The sequence below is a fragment of the Thamnophis elegans genome, chromosome 4, assembly GCF_009769535.1.
Source record: "Thamnophis elegans isolate rThaEle1 chromosome 4, rThaEle1.pri, whole genome shotgun sequence".
Taxonomy (NCBI): Eukaryota; Metazoa; Chordata; class Lepidosauria; order Squamata; family Colubridae; genus Thamnophis; species Thamnophis elegans.
The window spans coordinates 75,786,796-75,808,131 of record NC_045544.1 but is presented as its reverse complement, the minus strand read 5'-3'; the positions used below and the strand labels follow the sequence as shown (position 1 = coordinate 75,808,131).

Sequence of the window (21,336 nt, the reverse complement as noted above, 5' to 3'; positions counted from 1 at the left end):
ACTGTATGCCAGTTGATGTTTCTACAAACACCAGCATTATTTTGCCTATCAGATATACAGTAAATGTCCCCAATGTATTATTTATTTATTTATTAAATTTATTTGCCACTATTTCATTGTGAAGCTACTCTAGGCAGCTTACAATTCAGCAGTAGACTTCCAACTCTATCCTATACATTTCCTTTTACCAGGGTTAAAAATCTGGTAACTCCCCAGTATTATTATTCACACTTGTACATTATTTATTTAAAGGAAGGTGATGCCCTCATGGGAACTACAGTAGTTTTGCAGAGACACTAGGCTATAAACTGGGAAACTGTGAGTTTCAGTCTTCCCTTAGGCACCAAATAAAATGGATAAGCTTGGGCCAATCACTCACTCTCAGCCCAAGTTAGAAGACAAAGGCAAGCCACTTCCGAAATCTTGCCAAGAAAACTGCAGGAACTTTTCCAGGCAGTTGCTAGGACTTAACACTGTGTTCTAAGTATACATAGCTGATATTGTATGTTAAAACATCCTGCATTTAATTCATCATCATGACTTCAGCTGGCATGAATAAACATATATTTTATAAAGCTAAATATTGACTTTTTCGATGTTACATTATATTTTCCAGGAACAAATACAATACCCTTTTTAATGAACAGGAGCAAAATTGATGAAGCAATAGTTGCTACAGATGGAAATCAAATCAACCTTTATTATGGTCAAGGGCCAACATTGGGAGGGTGGGGTAAAGGAATGTAAAGGCATAAACAATGCAAAATACAAAAATAAAGTTACAAACACAGCTATAAATTATAAAACTAAAGAGAGTCCAAAAAGTGGAAACAGTGAAAGGGGTGAGAACAATAAATCCACATGAAAAGCAGAACAAATTAAATATACCATGATACAAAACACTTTATTTTATGTCTAAGAGCCCATTAAAACTGATTTGTGCCACAGGTCATCTTGTGATGTATTTTAGATGCTGCTGCACAGAGTCTGGCCAACTTGTATGGAGAGGGAGGAGGAGAATTGCCAGTGAGCCCTGAAGATGTATAGAGCAATAGTGAACTGACTCTAGTACCGATGTTTCTGTAACAGGCATTGGTTCTGTTGCTTCTTCATGTCCAGAGTCACAGGAGCCCTGTCTCTCAGAGTAAATAATCTTTGGTATTCAAGGACAACTGGAGGCACGGTATGACATTGTGCCAGAATAAAGATCCTTCAATGGGGAGGTACTTACAGCTTCATTAAATGTGTCATAAGGGAGGCAAACTACCCATTGGATTCACTGGCAATAAAGGTTGGTGACCTGGTTAGATACAACTGCCAGCCTGTGTCTGTGACAACTGTTTAATTAGAGCTTTCGCCTGATTATGTCTCTGCTGCTCATAGAAATTCTAGAGAGAATCCCAAGGATAAGATTTTAGTTCACTTTTTCCATATGACAGAAAACTATCCCTCATAGTTAATGGGGCATGGCCTAGAGGGAAAAAGTACAATCTAAGCCAATAGTTGAGTATGGTATCCACCATACTCTACCCTCTACTTTCATGAGGCCTCTCTCTAATGAAAAGGTAGCAATAGAGACCCATATGGAGGCTTGAAGAGGCTTAGGAATTTCGATTGAACGAGTTCTAATGGTATAAAGTTGGAGAAGGGGCCAAGATGGGCACCATTGAGGCATCACACTATTGGCTTGACTTGAAATAATTTGAGTGCTGCAGGAATATAGTGAGATCTCTTATCTTGAGGAATTTAAGGATGGCATATGAACTTCTTTGAGCATTTTCAGTGATGCAGTCACCATTGGGATTCCTACTCTTGGCAGAACTCCTAGATATTTGAAACAGGAGACCTGCTTGGTCTTGTGGCTATCTATCTTCCATGAGTGTTTTTGATTTTCTGATCATTGAGCTCCAACTGGTTCTTCCTTGCAAGACGGTATTCATGTTCTCATGCTCTTTTAAGGCCAACATATGTTCTTGAATACAGCTGCATCATCCATATAGTGTAAAACAGAAATATGATTTCTAGCTAGTTTTAGAGAGTGAAAGTTCATGTCAAGGATATTGCCCATCATGGAGTTTATAAAAAACTTTAAGTAAAAGGGAGGTGTCAATATTCAGCCTTGCTTTAAGCCTTTCTCAGTTACAATGGCATTAATAAGATGGCCCTTTTTTTCAGTGATGTTCCTTCATGAACCATTCATATTAGATGAAATAAATAATTGTCAATCACAGAGGCTTCAAACTTTCCCCATAGTTTGGTTTGTGATATGGAAAGCTGCTTTGAAGTATATAAAGATGGCATAAAGGGAGGTTGTATTTTTCAATTAGATGTGGAGCACTAAGTACTGGTTGATGGTGGATTGTCCTTCTCTAAATTCAGTTTGCTCTTCTTTAAGTATGCTCCAGCCAGTTCTGGAATGTCCTTAAATGCATAAATCCATAAATGTATGCATGTTTCCATCTCTCATGAAGTTTGTTGATTGTATCAAGGAAGCTAATTGATCTATAATTGGTAGCATCATCCTTTTTACCCTTTTTATATTTGGTGCATGAGACCCAATCCTTGGGTTGTTAGCCATGTGTTGATACAGGTAAACAGCAAGGCCAGAGCAAGAGCCCAAAGTCCAAATTGTTTTTAATAGCCTTTGGAAGAATTGGGTTTTTTCCTGGGGCCTTCCCTGATTTTAGTTGAACAACAAGATTTTTGATCTCTATCACTTGGTGTCACATTGGCGGATTTTCTATATTTTTGCTATGGCTTCAACTTCCACAAGTGACATCCATATAGAATTCCTAAAAATTTGCCTCCCAGTCCTCAGAGGAGGATGTAACAATTCATCATGGCTAAACAATTTAATTAGGAATTTGATGTGATGTATTGCAGAGAGATGTTGAGCCATTGGATTTGACTGCTTAAATGACTTGTGTCCATATGTTGTTTTCATGGTTTTCTTTTTTTCTGGCATGCCAGCACTTTGTAGTAACTTTTCTGTGGGGGAGATCCTTTGCAGCTGTTGGTGTAGCATTGGATACATAAGTCTGGTTAACGATAGCAAGAGATTTAAAAAAATAACAATAACATAGTTCTTATTGAACCATAGCTTGGAATGTTGTTGTTGTGTTGGGAAGCAGGAGAATGCTGGTAGAACTCTTGAGTGAGGGTGTTATAATTCCTTAAGAGAACATCAGGGAATTCCATGATGTAAAGGCAGACAGGAAGTTCCCTAGCTGACCCTAGGCCAATCACTTGGATAGCGTTTGATTTAAATGTGGGGTCCACTTAGATCAGTTGTATGGTCTTCCTCCTGACATAATAAGGCAGAATCCTCAATATGTGTTTCTTGAGGATTGGGAGATGCTTACTATTGAACTTTGTTGTGGTTAGAATGCAGTATTGCAGGCTAACTATGCATTCTTACTATCAGGAGTTTGATCCTGATTGAGGACCCAGACTGTGGGGACGATATGCTGACTCTGTAAACCGCTGAAAGCCCTATGAAGCGGTATATAAGTCTAACTGCTATTGCTATCTTGACTAGTTCATCCTTCCATCCTTCCAAGGTCAGTAAAAGGAGGATCCAGATTATTGGGGGTAATATGCTGACTTTGTAAACTGCTTAGAGAGGGCTTTAGAGCACTGTGAAACACTATATAAGTCTAAGTCTATATCTTTCTTATTTTTACTTATCTTTTGCAATCACTTTTTTCCTTCCAGGAAGAGATCTAATTAAAGCATGCCAAAGTGAATAACCATTATCAACAATTTAGTAGTCATTTTGCTGAGATTCAGCTATACTTCATCAGTGCCACAGCATGTCAGTACAGATGGGATGAGCTCCTAAATCATTAGCAGCAGCACCAGTGGCAACAACAGAAACTTGAACAAAACCAATTGTGGATACAAAATCACCATGCCGGGGGGATTTTTTTTTGTTCATATGTATAACCTAAAGGTGCTTTGTAAATCAAAATCTGAAACTGAGTTTATCCATATTTTTACTGAAGACAGGAGAATAATATTTGGCCTAGACAAATATACTAGTTTTGCCTATACAGTAGGCAAGATTGTAAGAGAAGATGGACTACAACTAATGAATGAAAATGCTATTAGACATTTGGCACCTGAGCAATACAACTAATTATAAGTGATAGAAACTATTGATTTAGAGCACAATAAAGTAAAAAAGACTGTATCAAATGAGTATAAAATGGTTAAAATCTAAATTAAATGATGAATGCATTTTTAAAGCAGTAAATGTTTGGGCAGTCCACCAATTAGATATATTGCAAGTGTAACTGATTGGTTCCAAGCAAAATGGGATAATCTTGATTGAAAAATAAGGGAACTAAATGACCATACAGTAGTTACACAAGTATATAAATATTAGAAATGTATCTTTTATGGTTTTAATGCTTTTGATGCTGTAAGCCGCCTAGAGTTGCTTTGAAATGAGATGGGAAGGAAAAAGAAGGAAGGAAGGAAGGAAGGAAGGAAGGAAGGAAGGAAGGAAGGAAGGAAGGAAGGAAGGACGGACAGACTGACATTTGACAACACAAAAACTAAACTGGAATAAATGAAGTTGATTAACATTTTAAAAAATAAACTATTCCATGGCCAATATATGGACAATTATGAAGAAAAATAGATAAAAATCTAACATATTTGAAATCTGCAGCACCTAAAAAAGAAACTAAGGAAACAATCAAAGCAGCTTAGAACAAGTCCTTCAAACAATGGCATCAAAGCCAAAGTATTTCCAACAATGTCAAATGCAAATTGCAATTAAGGATGAAAGAGTATGCGATCATGTTAGAAGTAAAATCATTTAAAATATTAATAATACTATCAAAGGATTGCAAAAGTTTTCCATTGGAATTTCTATGGCAAATTTGACTTTACTGTTTGCAAAACTAATGGAACCATGTACCTGAAAAAATAATTTACAAAATGTGGATATCAAAATTTTGTGGGATCTCAAAATTCAAACTGGCACCACATACTACAATTATATAATAGCCTATATATTACAATGATTAATACCCAAATATTACAATCAAAGTAAAAATAATAGCTCATTGATATAGCAATATCTGAAAATAGTCCAACTGATACTCTAGAAAAATAACAAAATATCATATTTTTCAAATAGAGGTAAAAATATTATGAAGGGGGAAAAATCAGTTGTCATATTAATTCAATGCTGGTGCAATACTAAAAGGATTACCATATTTTTCAGAGTATAAGATGCATCATTTTTCCTCAAAAAAAGGCTGAAAATCTGGGTGCATCTTATACATCGAAAACAGCATTTTTTTGCCTCCCGAAGCCCCGCCCCTTCACAAAAAGGGCCGTGCATACCCTTTCAGAGAGCTCCTGGGGGCTGGGAAGGGCAGAAATAAGCAAAAAGTGGGCCGTTTCCCCCCCCCAACACTGTATAAGCCTCCACAAGGCTATGAAGGCAATCTTTCTGACAAAAAAGGGCCAGTTTTTGTGAAAAACGGGCCATTTTGCTCCTTTTTGTCCCCGAGGAGCACTCTGCAAGCCCCCCAAGACTATTCATGCCTTTTATTTGAAAAAAAACGGGCCTGTTTTTGTGAAAAACGGGCTGTTTTTGGGAGGTTTGCAGAGTGCAAAAACTTTTTTTCCCTTTCAGAAAGCTCTTTAGTTAGAGTGATTGATGAGAATTAGATTAATCAAGTGCTGTGCCAGAAGCAACAAGTCTTAGGTGCGACAGGTTGTCAGCGATTTCCTTCTCCAGCACATGGATAAATACAACTGGAAACATGTACCTACCTACCTACCTACCTACCTACCTACCTACCTACCCTCTCTTTCTCCCTCCCTCCCTACTGTATTCATATATATATATATATATATATATATATATATATATATATATATATATATATATATATATATATATATATTTCATATATATATATACACACACACATACACACATACACACAAACAAACCCTCTATCCACCTACCTACCTACTCTCTCTCTCTCCCTCCCTCCCTACTGTTATCTTGACCCATTCCAGTCTGGCTTCAGGCCTGGCTACAGCACAGAAACCGCTTTGGTCGCATTGACCGATGACCTCTGGAGAGCCAGGGATGGAGGCCATGCCTCCATCCTGGTACTCCTTGACCTCTCAGCGGCTTTCAATACCATCGACCATGGTATCCTTCCGCGACGACTGCGGGAGGTGGGGGTGGGAGGCACTGTTTTACGGTGGTTCTCCTCTTACCTCTCGGACAGGTTGCAGTCGGTGTTAGTCGGAGGGCAGAGGTCGACCCCTAGGCCCCTAACATATGGGGTGCCGCAGGGTTCGGTCCTGTCCCCCCTACTTTTTAATATCTACATGAAACCGCTGGGCGAGATCATTCGGCGGCACGGGATAAAATACCACCAGTATGCGGACGATACACAGTTGTATCTGTCCGCCCCGTGCCAACTCAATGAAGAGGTGGACGTGATGAACCAGGGCCTTGAGGCTGTTAGAGACTGGATGAGGGTTAACAAGCTTGTGCTCAATCCAGATAAGACCGAGTGGCTGTTGTGCTTCCCTCCCACCAATTTGGCAAGTGTTCCATCTCTCAGGCTGGGGGGTCAAATACTACGCCCCTCAGACAGGGTCCGCAACTTGGGAGTCCTCCTGGACCCACAGCTGACTTTTGAACACCATCTGTCAGCTGTGACCAGGGGGGCATTTGCCCAGGTTCGCCTGGTGCACCAGTTGCGCCCCTACCTGAACCGGGAGGCTCTCACAACAGTCACTCGTGCCCTTGTGACCTCTAGGCTGGAGTACTGCAATGTGCTCTACATGGGGCTGCCCTTGAAGAGTATTCGGCGACTTCAGCTAGTCCAGAATGCGGCCGCGCGAGCGATCGTGGGTGCACCTCGTTTCACCCACATAACACCTATCCTCTGCGAGCTGCACTGGCTACCTGTCGATCTCCGGGTACGCTTCAAGGTGCTACTTGTCACCTACAAAGCCCTTCATGGTAGTGGATCTGGGTACTTGAGAGACCGCCTACTGCCAATTACCTCCACTCGACCAATTAGATCCCATAGATTAGGCCTCCTCCGAGTTCCATCTGCCGGTCAATGTCGACTGGCAACCACGTGGAGGAGAGCCTTCTCGGTGGCAGCTTCGACCCTATGGAACGATCTCCCCGTGGAGATTCGTACCCTCACCACCCTCCAGACCTTCCGCATAGCCCTTAAAACCTGGCTGTCCCGTCAGGCCTGGGGTTAAAGACCGCAACCCACCCGAATTGTATGAATGTTGTGCTTTTAATGATGTACTGTCTTATGTGTTTAATCTGTTTGTCCTCCCTTCCTTCCGAATTGTGAGCCGCCCTGAGTCCCCCCAGGGAAAAGGGCGGCATATAAATAAACTACTCATACTCATATAAATAAACTACTCATACACACACACACACACACATACACACATACATACACACAAACCCTCTATCCACCTACCTACCTACTCTCTCTCTCTCCCTCCCTCCCTACTGTATTTCTCTCTCTCTCTCCCTCTATCTACCTAGCTAACTACTCTCTCTCTCTCCCTACCTACCTATTGTATTTCTCTCACTCTTCCACTCTATCCCTCTACCTACCTACCTACTTTTTTTTTTTTTAAATGCCTTTTTAAAACCTTGGTGTGTCTTAAACTCTGGTGCGTCTTATACTCTGAAAAATATGGTAATCAAATATTTAGAATCTTACATTTATGATAGTCACCACTATGTCTGTAAAAGACTATCCTATTTGGTGCAGCCTACTTTTTATAGTGAAACCTCCAAAGCCCTTACATCCTTGGCTAATTCACCATTACTAGCGGCTTGCCCTGTCAACAATCAAGAAGCAACAATACCCCAATCAAGCAACTGTCAAACAAGCTAAAAGTAAAGAACTGCCCAATCTAGAAATTACCCTAGACCACTCCTACCAATATTGACGACAAAAATGGGGCAAGTTTTGAGGCTAGTTGTTGGGTATTGGTGACTGATGAAGGGTCACTCAAAACATCATGGCATGCAACCATCATAATTTTGCCATTAGTGCTACAGTGCAAAATAACTGGGGAAAATGGGGATCTGGCAAGAGTTATATGATGATATGATTATGACAGCTTTAATCCATATCTAGTTTAGATTATATAAGGTAACGGCATTCTACAAACTATGTTTGTAGGTCTTTTTACATATAATAATGTTATTCCTTCAAGAGATGACTCCTATTAGATTTCCTACAACTTTAATGTGATCAGTTGCTGTTTTGTTTTAGTTCTGTAATGAACTGAACGGATCTTAAAAAATGTTTTCACACCATTGGTATATTGTGCAAGAGTCTTGACTCTGAAAATCTGCATTCTCTTCCACTTGGAATATGATCGTACTGCCACCAAACTCTGCAGAAATTTTTATACCGAAGTCAAAGGAAATCTATTGTCTAAAGACCACCATATATTGCCTGAATTAATACAAAATTTCAGACAAAGCAGCACAGTGCTGGGCAAGAAATGCAAACACTAAAATTACAGAGCTATTGCCAACTATTTACAAGAATAAATGTATTTAAATAACTAAATGTTTTAGTGATACTAAAAGCCTTTGATGCTCTTTAACTAAATTTTCTATCATTTAAACTGCTGATACTCCACACTCAAGAGGAAATTACTTATTTCCTAATATGGGTCCATATCACTTTCTAATTGTCACATCAAAATTAGCTTGCTGGGAAGAGTCATCTAAAAAAATCTGATCTTGGCAAAATACAATGAAGTGTACCTTTTTTCCCTTTGAGAACAACTTGTTCACCTACACAACTGTCCCAAAAATCCTTCACAGCATTTTTCCATATGTTTTTCTAAATAGTTTCTTTTTGTTAGTCATACATACTATTAAATACTGCACTCTCTTACCTTTGTGGATTACTATCTACATATAACAGATTTTCATGATATTTTGGCTTAACATTTTATTATCTATTATCTATCCATCTATCTATCCATCCATCCATCCATCCATCCATCCATCCATCCATCCATCCATCCATCTATCTACAGCTCTTCCATAAAAAAATACTGAAAGTTTTTCCAGCCTAACTAACATGGGGTTAAAGTAGAAACTCATAACATTATTTTCTATAACTAACTTGTTGAAAGAAGTAAATCCATGGAGAGTGACTTGAATTCCTTATCCAGAAGACCTTTCCAAAATGCATTAAATGTGATGATATTCAGAGCTATTAAGAGATCCAGTAAAAATAATTGAGAAGCATTCAATCTTCACTCTGGTTTCCATTTGTTTCCCTGTATAAGTTATTCCTCAAGGCAACCAAGATGGTTTGAATTCAAAATATAGAAGACTAGAATCCAGGTGAAGTCATTGCACATAATCAGTTTATACCATGGCTTAAAATTAGCCAGTCATTACTCATTCAAAATTTTGTTCAAGAAAACAACTTTCATGTGCAGTTAGTAAATATTATGTTTTCTAAATGTAATAATCTTAAAAGGGACATCAAACTAATAAGCTACAAAAAACAAGACGAGAGTTCACAGTAAGCTGGCCTACTTCAAGCAATCCTGTCAAAATAAATCAATCTCAGTTCACAAATGTAGACTAAATAATGTACTGAATACTTTAAAATGCTGATATGAATAGCATAATTTCTTCTTTAATTTGTTAAAAGTATCTCAGAATGGATTTCACATGGTTCCTTAATAAATTCTATTAAGGTTTAAGACAGCTATCACAATAGATTTGTTGGAGTGGAAATTGAATTTCATGGAGCTAAGACTGGGAATTTATTACCCAAATGAGGACAAAGCAAACTCATGGAGATATTACTGAATCTTTTTTTATGAATGAAGGGTTTTTTTTAGCTGATGAACAATCTATAGAAAAATTGTAATTCTAGAGAATGTACCTACTTTTCAGAAAGACATATATCTTTCTCAAGAATAAATATGATTTTTAAAAATGTGGCCATTAATCTGTAGTATATACTATAATCTATAGTATAGATTATATCAAAGATTTTTCCTGATCATATCCTTTTGATTTTAGTTTATACAAGGAAATCTACTTCTTCTAGACGAAGAATAAATGAAACATTGTTACAAAATTTATTTATGTGGGTTTTTTTCTTAAAAGACATTTTTAAAAAATGATGTCAGAACTGTGTTGGACATTCTAGGATATTTGAATGAAATTGTGTGTTTCTACACCATGAAAAGCAAGCTGCATTTTTTAGATGTAGAGAAAGCTTTTGATAATCTGAATTGGACTTTTCTATTTAAAGTTTTGGGGAATTTGAATTTTAGAGGCAAATTTATAAAAATGGGTAAAGTTGATCTATACTTCACAGAAAGCATTAATCATTGTTAATGGAGAACTAACAAAAACTTTTAAGATACAGAAAAGAATAAAAAAGGTCTTCCCAGTGTCTCTTTTGTTTACTTCAGTGTTTGAAATTCTGAATAGATATATAAGACAGGATGAAAAGATTGTGTGAGTAAAATTTTAAAAAGAAACAAGTTGAGAACTTTTGCAGATTATTTAGTCCTGGCTTTAGAAGATCTCTTAAAGGAACTTGAATTATTAATGGGAAAACTAAAGGAATTTAGTGCATTAGCTAATTTAAAGACTAACAGACAATAACAATGTTAACAAAAATAAAAAATTAAATAGAATTGATGAATAAAACAATTTTGAGATTGAGAAAAAGGTGAAATACTTGGGTATTCATTTGACAAATATAAATTGTACGTTATTTCAAAATAATTACATTAAGACATGGAATGAGGTTAAAAATATATGTTAAGATGGGACACAATATAGCTTGTCATTGTTGGAGATAAATTCTGTAATTAACATGAATTTTTTGCCTAGAATGCTATTTTTGTTTCAGACAATTCGCATTTTGACAACTGATGTAACATTTAAAGAATGTCATAAAGATATCTCTAATTTTGTGTGGTAGGAGAAAAAAAATCATGAATTAAATATAAGATGTGTTACAAGATACAAAAGGAAGAAGAGACATATTGACAATACATACTGTACATTTATGGGAATATGATACATATGTATTGTCAATTATTATCCTAAAAACTCAAGTCGGAAAATGGTGGGGACATTGTTCTTGTATTAAAAAAAGATGAAAATTAACATGTATGAAAAAGCATGCCTATAAATATATAGCTATTTTTGAGGAATTCATTTTTCAATATATCCTATAGTTTTTGATTCATTATTCCACTAAGATATACGACTCTAGCCAGATACCTACATTCCATAGAGTTACAAATTTGATCTGCTTCATTCTCCTACAAGAACCAGCCATAGAAGGACAGCCATCTGCTGTCACAGTTTCTTCAAATGTGAAAAGATGACAATTTCAAGAAAGCCTAGTCAGTGTTCTAATTAAAGTTCTACCTTTGTGTTTTGCGTATAGTTATCATAAGAGTTAACTAATTTGTGTCCATATGAATATGTAGAAATATCCCACACAGACCAAAACTTTTTTTTAACTAAATCATAATTTCTTCATATATTTTTTTAACTACCAAGTATTTCTTGAATAATCCTCTCCCTGGGACTGCTGTTTTGGATTGTTGCTGCTGCATGACACGCTTAACGTCTTGGAGTTAGCAAGGAACAATAATAACATTATTTCTTGAAAAGCCCTTTCAGCTTTTTGCTGAAAAAAAAAACAGAGGAAATGAGGTGATTTGAGGTGAAATTTTAAACCTGAACTTATTATGACTTAAAATGTGCTTATGAAAGGAAAACATTTTCCATATAGATTTGCTGAGGATCAAAACAGCTCCTTCTTAAAACTAGCCTTTATTTTTAAGAAGCCATATTTCTATTTGGAAACCTTTTCCATATATATTTACTGAGGACCAAACCAGCTGCTTCTTAAAAGTGGCCTTATTTTTTAAGAAGCCATATTTCTATTTGCAATTAATAAAATCAATTTTCTCAAAAAAAAAAAAAAAAATAAGGAACAGTAGCATAAAAAATTATTTGACCCAACTAAATAGCCCAACAGATTAATGGAGAAGCAAAGTTTGGGCCCTTGCTAAAAAAAATCCTATCAATCCAATTAAACTGAAATTATACTTCATAAATAAAGTTTTGTTACATATTTATTACTGCAGTAGGGGTCTATGAAGTGTGAGGGGCTACCATTTCCAGCAGCATGGTCAATGGCCAAGCTAGTAGATAATTCTGAAGGTAATAGTCCAACACATCTGGAAGATTGGAATATAATACATTATATATAATATATAATCATTTGGGATTCAAATCACCCTCAGTGAAATCCTTATGGAGTATAATATCAAAGCAGCTACCATTCTTAAAGGCTCCAAAATATAACATCACCACCATACGCTATTCTGTTAATGTAGAAGTCACATGTTGAGAACTTGGTAAAACACTTAAGGCCAAAGAAGGCATCCCAATCATGACAAAATATACATCTTTGTAAAATAATGTAACCTATAATAAATCTCTTGCCTTTTTTCTCCTCAAATTCTTTTTAAAATTACTTAAATCAGGGGTAGGCAACAAACATGTGGCCTTCCAGATGTTACTGAATTACAACTTAAAATAATCCAGGCAACAAAATTAAGAGTAAGGGATCCTGGACGTACAGCAACATCTGGGGAACAGATTCTTGATTCAAACTTCAGTCTAGTTTTGGAGTAGCACTGGCTGTATATTTTTTGCTAAGCTCTGGTTTGAGCTTAACAAACATAATCAAACACAAACCCTAAGCTACAGTGACAGAGTTCACACAAATCAAATCCAAACAATCCATGTTTTGCTTGTACTGCAGAAGGCCTGGCATGGATGCTTGACCTGAAGCTCTTACTGAGAAGATACATCTTTAGAAAAGCCCTAATTACTTTATATTCCTGCCACAGTTGTTCCGGAGCTTTTCTATAAGCCAAAGGGCTCATTATGTTTTGGCTGCTGTCTGCTTTTCTCTATCAGGTGAGGTACAATTCGCAGTAGTACTACCAACATTGAAGACAGTTCTTTTTAATCAGCCCTTCTGTCAGTCATCTTTACATAAACCAGACATATTTCATTCACAAATCTGGAGGGAAGATATGCTGGAATTCCCCCACTTTGATGGTTGGTATATACAGCAAACAAAAAGTCAAATCTACTGAACATATTATTATGCTTTGAAATTGTATACTGCTGTGAAGCCTGCCAAAAATTACTAACACCTATACTAAGCAAATCCATTTTATTTTATGCCAAATATCTTCAAAAGTAAACATTTCAAGGGTCATTCCATTAGTGACTGTTTCTTTCAGCGGCTACTACAACAAGGAAGCAATTTGGGGGAAAGGACTACCCAACAGCTTAGGAGCTATTCTGGGTTCTTATGCTGTATTTATGTACTATATTATTACAGGTAGTCCTTGACTTATGACCACAATTGAGCCCAGAATTTATGTTGCTAAGTGAAAACTTTGTTAAATGAGTTTTGTCCCATTCTACAACTTTTCTTGTTAAGTGAATCACAACAGTTGTTAAGTTAGTAACATGATTAAATGAATCTAGTTTCCCCATTGACTTTGCTTGTCAGATGGTCACAAAAGTTGATCACAGGAGCCCAGGACACTGCAATTGTCATAAATAAAAGCCAGTTGCCAAGAATTAGAATTTTGATCATGTGACCATGATCTGTAATAGTTGTGAGTATGAAAAATGGTCATAAATCACTTTTTTCAGTGCCACTGTAACTTTGAACTGTCACTAAACAAATTGTTGTAAGTTGAGGACTATCTATAGTTCATATATCCATATTTTGTATTGTATTTAATGTTTGTTTTCATCTCAGTTCTGACCTAATGATGTACACATAAACTACAAGTGTCCTATAAGGCAGGGGTCTCCAACCTTGGCAACTTTAAGCCTGGCAGACTTCAACTCCCAGAATTCCCTAGTCAGCTTTGCTGGCTGTGGGATTCTGGGAGTTGAAGTCTGCCAGGCTTAAAGTTGCCAAGGTTGGAGACCCCTGCTATAAGGCATAGTTTTAATTCTAGGTCTCCAATAAAATTACAATGGCCATTATAGATTCTTTGCCCTAATGTTCAGAATGCCGCTATCTTAGAACACATGTATTTTCTGCCACAATAAATTTGGTTTCAAATGTCATACAATTCCTTTTGTTGCACTACAACAGATTGACACCCCCTTGATCTCCTAGAAATTGTCATATAGATTAAATGCATATCATTAAAATTGATTTGGTTTAAGATGTCACTTGATGCAAAGAACGGACAAAAGAATACTGATGCTTTGAATGACTGCTGTTGGTCTTCTGATTGGGTAATAGACCTACCTACCTGGAGAGGTGCAAATACTTGTGCTCAAAGCATTTATGTGAAGAACTGGTGATGTTGAAATGAAAGTAGATGAAAACCAGAGAACTGAGGCTTTGGATCAAATTAGCTGCAGTCACAACTAAGATGGGAAAGGAAAACCAATGGCCCTGTTCCCTATTCCTGCCTGACTCAGTTACTGGAGAGAGGAGAGAGTGGATAGTGTGATAGAGGAACATCTGAAAATAGTTAAATTTAATGCAGAACATACTGAGTCATGCACACGGTTAAACTAGACTTCCAAGAAAATGAATTGAAGAGAAAGCTGCTAAAAAGGAAATCTTCATATTAGAGAGCTCACTGCAAGAGAGAATAGTCCCCAATTACTGACCAGTTCTAGTGGGCAAACTATATGCCTGCTATCAATCTAGCCCAGGGGTATCAAACTCAAGGCCCATGAGCTGGATCCAACCTGCGGGGTGCTTAGAGCTGGCCCACAGGGCCGCCCTGGAAACAGCGAAGGCCAGCAAAAATGGAGCCTCTGCCAGTGAAAATAGAGCTAACCGGTCACATTCACCCTGGCCACACCCACAACCCCCCCAAGGTCAAACACAATCCTGATGTGGCCCTCACTGAAATTGAGTTTGACACCCCTGACCTAGCCAATGGGCAGGTTTTCAGTGATGTCATGAAATCGTGCTTGTAATCTGATGTGACAGCATATGGAATACCAGGAAGCTCTAAGAGAAAATGGATCTAGCATGCCAAGAATTACATACAATTACATAATTAAAGTATGTTTATGTGCTGTTAGAACAACCAAAAGGAAGCTCTGACTAGATTAATTAATCTAATCAGTTAATCTAACTGACTAGATTAAAAATATTGTAGAAACAAGGTTAAGGAGTAAGTGTTGTTTCTTCCCAACTAGCTTTACTCTATGAAACTGATGTGGGATTGGTGTTTATGAAGTATGTTAATAGTAAAATATGGGGTTTTTGACTGGGCTATTAGATTTGAGCTACAAAACCCTAGATTACTGCTTGATAGCAACAAAATGTTTTCTGTACCCCTTTGGTACTGTCTAGTTTTCCTTTGAACCTTGGCGGTCAAAATCTGACTGCCATATTTGATAACAAAAGTCATATTTATGTATTTATCAAATAAATCTATTTATGTTATACATACTAGGCATTTTTGAAAAGGCAACATACCACATTTATTTATTATTATTTATTTATAAAATATAATTAAAAATACAAAAGAAAGTAGCAGGAAGCAACAGGGGGAGGGGAAGGGGCAAGTGGAAAAAAAGAAAGAAAATGTGTTGATTTCCAACACTCTTTGGTGCAGTAGAATAAAACATCAAACATTAACGTTTTACTTTTACACAATAATATAAACTAGCCATTTCTATAACAATAAAACTCAAAACCAACATTTTATTTGTTTTCACCTAAAGCCCAAAGTCCAGAAGTGGTTTCCAAGTAAAGACAAAAGTAATTGTATTTTTTTTCTTTGATCAAAGCAGACAATTTGGCAATCTCTGCTAACCTCCTCCTATTTTCACCACCACAACAATCCTGTGAGTTGAGTTGGGTTGAGAGTAAATGGCTGGCCCAAAATCACCCATCTGGTTTTCATGCCCAAGGCAGGATTAGAACTCACTGTCTTGATTTCTAGCCTAGTGCCTTAAAACCACTAGACTAGGGGTAGTCAACCTTTTATACCTACCACCCACTTTTGTATCTCTGTTAGTAGTAAAATTTTCTAACTGTCCATCGGTTCCACAGTAATGGTGATTTATAAAGTAGGGAAGTAACTTTACTTTATAAAATTTATAAAGCAGAGTTACAGCAAACCCCCACCGCCCACCATAAAAGCTGGAACGCCCACTAGTGGGCAGTAGGGACCAGGTTGACTACCACTGCACTAGACCAAACTAGCTCATGGATTTAAAAAAAGTATGCAGTGCTATGCCACTAGAAGGCGATAGGCACTCCGTGAAGCATAGTCTATTTGGTGAAAAGATGGGGGGGGGGGGATTGTTAATGGCTCCAAGGATTTGTTCCAATGCTATTATAAATCGATATTAGAAAGCTGTGTAAGGGAAATCGTACTTCTCTGTTGGTTGTCTGTATTCCTAATTCTCAAAAAAATACATTGAACAAGTATGTCCATTCCATAAAATATGTAGAGTAAGACTGTCAATAATCACTTTTCAAAGAGAAGTTGTCAGCTTCCATTTTCTCCAAGAGCAATAGCTAGGTAAAGACTTGGGCTAGATATGCCAAAGGACATGGATCAAATCATACAATCTTAAAACCCATTATGTGAAGCTAATCCTGTAAGCCATCCAGAATCACTGTTTGTGAGTTAGACACCCATATATGTTTGTTTGTTGTAAATAATGTAAATAAATAAACAATATTCTTTCTTTAGAATATTCAAGAAGAAAGAGATGATGGTACATGAAGGAGAAGCATAGTTGAAAGAAGAATCCTATCTTTAACATTGTCCATAAAAATCCTCTGACTTGGTAATGACTAATTAACTTTATTCTAGTGCCAGAGGTTCTTGTAAGAATAGAATATATTCTGAGATATCTTACATCTCTCTACAATATTTAAGCCTGTCTGTCTATTGATCTATGATGTTAGACAAATATTTAGATTCAGATTTAAAGCCAGACTGTACATTCAACCTGTTCCATATTCTTTAAAAAAAAAGTGTTTTATGCTGATGTATGTTACAAATCATGGAACTTTTGTAAGGTCCAAAAATACATATAGAACAGGATGGTGGCTTAAATAGAAGTTTTTAGTTCCAATGTATTGTAGTAATATTTTATTCTCAGAACAATGTAGCCAGTATGAAAATGCTAAGTATGTTTTTTAATTATTAGAGTCTGTATTCAGCATATATTATAGAAGACATATTGTAATAAATCAATTCTTAAATAATATATCTTTCTTGATCCTTTGTTTTGATATGTAGAAAAAAAATGGAGACTGACTAAAACAGTCTTGAGAAATAAATTCCTGGCAGATTGACCTCTACATTTTCCAGGGCTTTAGGAACTAAAAAAACTCAAACCCATATATTAAGAATGCTTGCAAAGATGAAAAGATTAGTTTACAAGAATCCTGGGTTAAAAGTTCTCAACTACTCTATGGTCTTGAATTAGATGATCACATATTTGATTATTCCTCTATGGAGCCCATAACTTATTTTCAGTGCACAACATCAACAATGGGCCATAATTCAGACAGCTGTTCCATATTTATTTTAAGCATATCTTCCAGTGTGCACTCTCAATCTATATTTACTGCCTATTGTGCAAACTCTGCACTTTTAATTTCACCTGTTGTTTCCTCTAATAATTACTAACATGGCTCCAACTACCAATTCTTATTGTAAAGGATCAAAATTGTGACCTTAGATTCTACCTAGAAAGTAAACAATCGCATCATTTCAGCCTATTGAAAGATGGAGATGTGCCTGTGTAACATTTTTTGCTCAACTGTTCAGTTGAGAAAATAAAAAGACAGGCAGGAATTTTAGGCCATTTAGTGGCAGGCTCAAAAAATTTCAGATATGGACTTCTGGCACAATCATACTTCATGCTGTTGGAAAGAACATTCTAGGGTGGTGTTTGTAAATGTTGATTTTAGCATTCTTAGTTCCAGAGTGCCAGAACTTTGTTTTTTTCTTAAATTCTCATACAAGTAATTCCTTCCCGAAACTGAGAAAACTGAATTCAAATTGAGAGCTATTAATTAAATACTGGATTTAGAAGAATATACAGCAACATTAATTTAAATTGGCTTTCAGTCAAAAAGTTCCTAATTCAAGTATCACACCTGTAGAAAAGCCACTCTGTATTCAGTCTCCATTTTCTCTCTTTTCTAATATAAAAACCAGATGATGATGAGGTTTCTTGTTAAAATGCATGTGAAGCAGTCTGAAACTAGGACATAAGCCAGGTGAAATAATGGAAATCTTATGCTTCCTGTATCAAACATAAGCTCTATCAAGGGTGTCAAACTGGCGGCCCATGGGCTGGATATATCATGCACAGGCCACGCCCACCCCAGCTCCGCAAAGGCAAAAAAGGATGTGATACATCACGATACATCACTTGATGCAATAGAGTTTGATACCGGTGGTCTATACAGAAACCTAGGCCACTACTGAACCAACTGATCCCAGTTTATCTATTTCCACTATCAACCTCAGTAAAATCTGAAGCTTTTATCACTATCAGCAAGTAACTTCCACTGTACATATTTTATTTTAGCATCCAGCTCAACTACAATTAATCACTGAAGTTGCTTTCATTTAAAAAAGCTAAGTGGCCAATATTGTAATATATCTTAATAAAATGTTAAATGCAATGGTATATTGCCAACAGTAGATGTGCTTACTGCTGATATGTCAATGGTATGTGGAAATGCCCTTCAGAGACAGGGAAAGGATAAGGAGAGAGGGATGTTGCCTAGGGAATGGTCAAATAAGAGCTATTTTGCAGCTGCATAATGCATGGAGAAAGAGGCTCAAAAGAGACCAGAAATAAGTTCTCAGACTCTAAAGGAGAGAGTGGAATTTGTAATTTCAGACTTGCAAGGTTCGATTAATGCAGAAGCTAAAGTAGAAATAGCTCATCTGGCATTTTCCTCCTCCTCCTCCTCTTTGGATCAAAATAAGTTCCACTATCTATCAGGATGATGATTTTGAGGATTACAAAGGAGAAAGGAGAAAGTTTTTTTGTGAATGGATTTTGTTCCTGAAGTTCCGTAGATTGCTGAAAAAAGGTTGCGTCTGCTACTATTCAACTTAAATCCATAATTATTATTTTTAAAACGTCTAAATCACTAAATTAATAGAAAGCATTTTGCTACCAAAGATTCTAAAGTCCTTGCACCAGTGGAAGAATCCTGAAGACATCAGCTGATCCCAGAGTATCACAATATTTTGATACGGACTATGCAGAAATGGTATATAATGTTTTGAATCAATCAATTTTTTTAAAATATCAAGAAACCAATTACAATCTTAATTATAAAATTGGGCTAAGTCTTAATAATTCTGAAGGATGGTTCTAAAGTTATGCTTTAGAAATTCTACAGGGCTCCATCTATTCAATTGCTGTTCAATTTTTTACATAGGGCCATCTAGTATTGCAAATTGAGGTTTTCACATATACATTCAGCCCACTTTTGTCATGAAATCCAGGAGAATTCCACAATTATTTGTTTTGTGCACAATCACGGATTGCATTTATTAGATTTAAATCATACATTCCCCCCCCCCCCCGGAAACCAAAAGCAGATGACATGGGAATCTCTCTTCATTCTTTCCCCACAAAAATCTCAATCTGAAGCTGGAGGAACTTGCGAGAGAGAGCAACTGACCCAGTTGCCCAGTGAATTACCATGGCTAAAGATGAACTGGAATCTGAACCTTGCCTGTCTTAATCCATCACATCAGCTCCTGTTTTGCTAGAAGACAAATAAAACCTTTGCATTTTGTATTCCAAATCAATGTCTCTTTCAAGCTGAACTCAACCATTAGTGAATTCCCAGATATGTCCATGTAGTGATTTTGGCAACAATATAGAAGACGTTTACTACCGATTTTCAATTATTATAACAACATACCTCCCTTTTAACTTTTGTTTGTTTATTTCACTGCAGCATTTCAGCCATACTTACTCTGATATGATGTTGCAAGCTGATCCTGGCTCATTCTTAGAGGTAAAGAGGTCTCTGTGGACTGTTCTCCTGAGAGCACTTTCTTTGATGGATAGTACTTAGGCTTGATAACATATTCATGTGTTTGGCCATGATGCATGTTCATCATCAAACTCTGGGATGAAAGGGGGATAATTCTGTTTGAAGAAATAAGAAAAATAGAGAAATTAATAGCAAAACATTATGTTGGTCAGAAATGAAATTAATAACAACATAAGCAACAAATAATTTCTAAGACTATGGCAACATATTTAAATCTTGGTGTTAAAAAAAATCAGCTAAGCAAACTTGCTATGTGATAGTTGCAAACATACAAGAAAATCACAGCCCTTCCTTCTTACAATTGAACCCTAATAAGTGCCCATCCTTCCTATGATTCTGGAAGACTTAAAACTCTCAGTTCACCAGGGTGCAGAACATAAGTGTGTACTTCAGCACTAAGCTTAAAGCAATGTGGGGCGAAAGGAGGAAAAAGGGGGGAAATGGTAAGTCCAATATGCTACTAGAATAAACCCAATCTTTAATACAATTACAGTGGATTGTGAAACAGATTCAAATACTTAATTAACTGAACATTGTTACTAATACAATATCTTTGATTTTCAGAGATTATAAAGAATAAGTAACATTCAATTCCTGGTGTAGACAAAAGCCTGCAACATATCAGTAGTCTACCCACCATTTAAATAAGCAGCCAGGAATATATAATAAAACAAGGATACACAGAAGTAGATTTACTTCTCTTAGATCTTTATTTAATTACATGAGGTTAGCCAGAATTTTTGCCTTCCACACTTTAATAAAAACCACAATGAAATTGCTACTTCTTCCTCCTAAAAATATATTACTAAAATGAAAAAACCATGGAAATCTAGGGTTGGGTGTTTAATGTAAAAGGATTGCGAGTGTTTTTCAGTTCTAGCATTCAAATAAATCTGTGAATTCTGATTTTTCAAATTTTAATTCTCTCACTGTTTTTTGGCATCTTTCTTCAGCTGATGGATTTTGGATTTCTATTGAAAAACAAAATATTTCACAAGCACAAAGCCTCCCAATCTCTCCCAAACAATTTAGAAACTTTCTTTTCAATACTGATATCATTAATCTTTTTTTGGAGTTTTTTTGGAGTAGGAGGCTATAACAAATGTAATAAATAATAATCATCTTGATCACACTTAAAAAACATATTTTTATATATTGGGTCCAT

The 21,336-nt window shown here is 36.4% G+C and overlaps 1 protein-coding gene across 3 annotated transcripts in view; it reads right to left on the bottom strand.

Annotated features, from left to right (window-relative positions):
- The window catches only part of LTBP1 (latent transforming growth factor beta binding protein 1), a 216,204-nt gene that overhangs the window by 128,974 nt on the left and 65,894 nt on the right, over positions 1-21,336 (bottom strand). For all 3 annotated transcript variants that reach the window (XM_032216849.1, XM_032216847.1, XM_032216848.1), the window contains exon 4: positions 20,091-20,266. In XM_032216849.1, the coding sequence (XP_032072740.1) occupies positions 20,091-20,266 (176 nt within the window). The remainder of the gene's footprint in view (positions 1-20,090; positions 20,267-21,336) is intronic.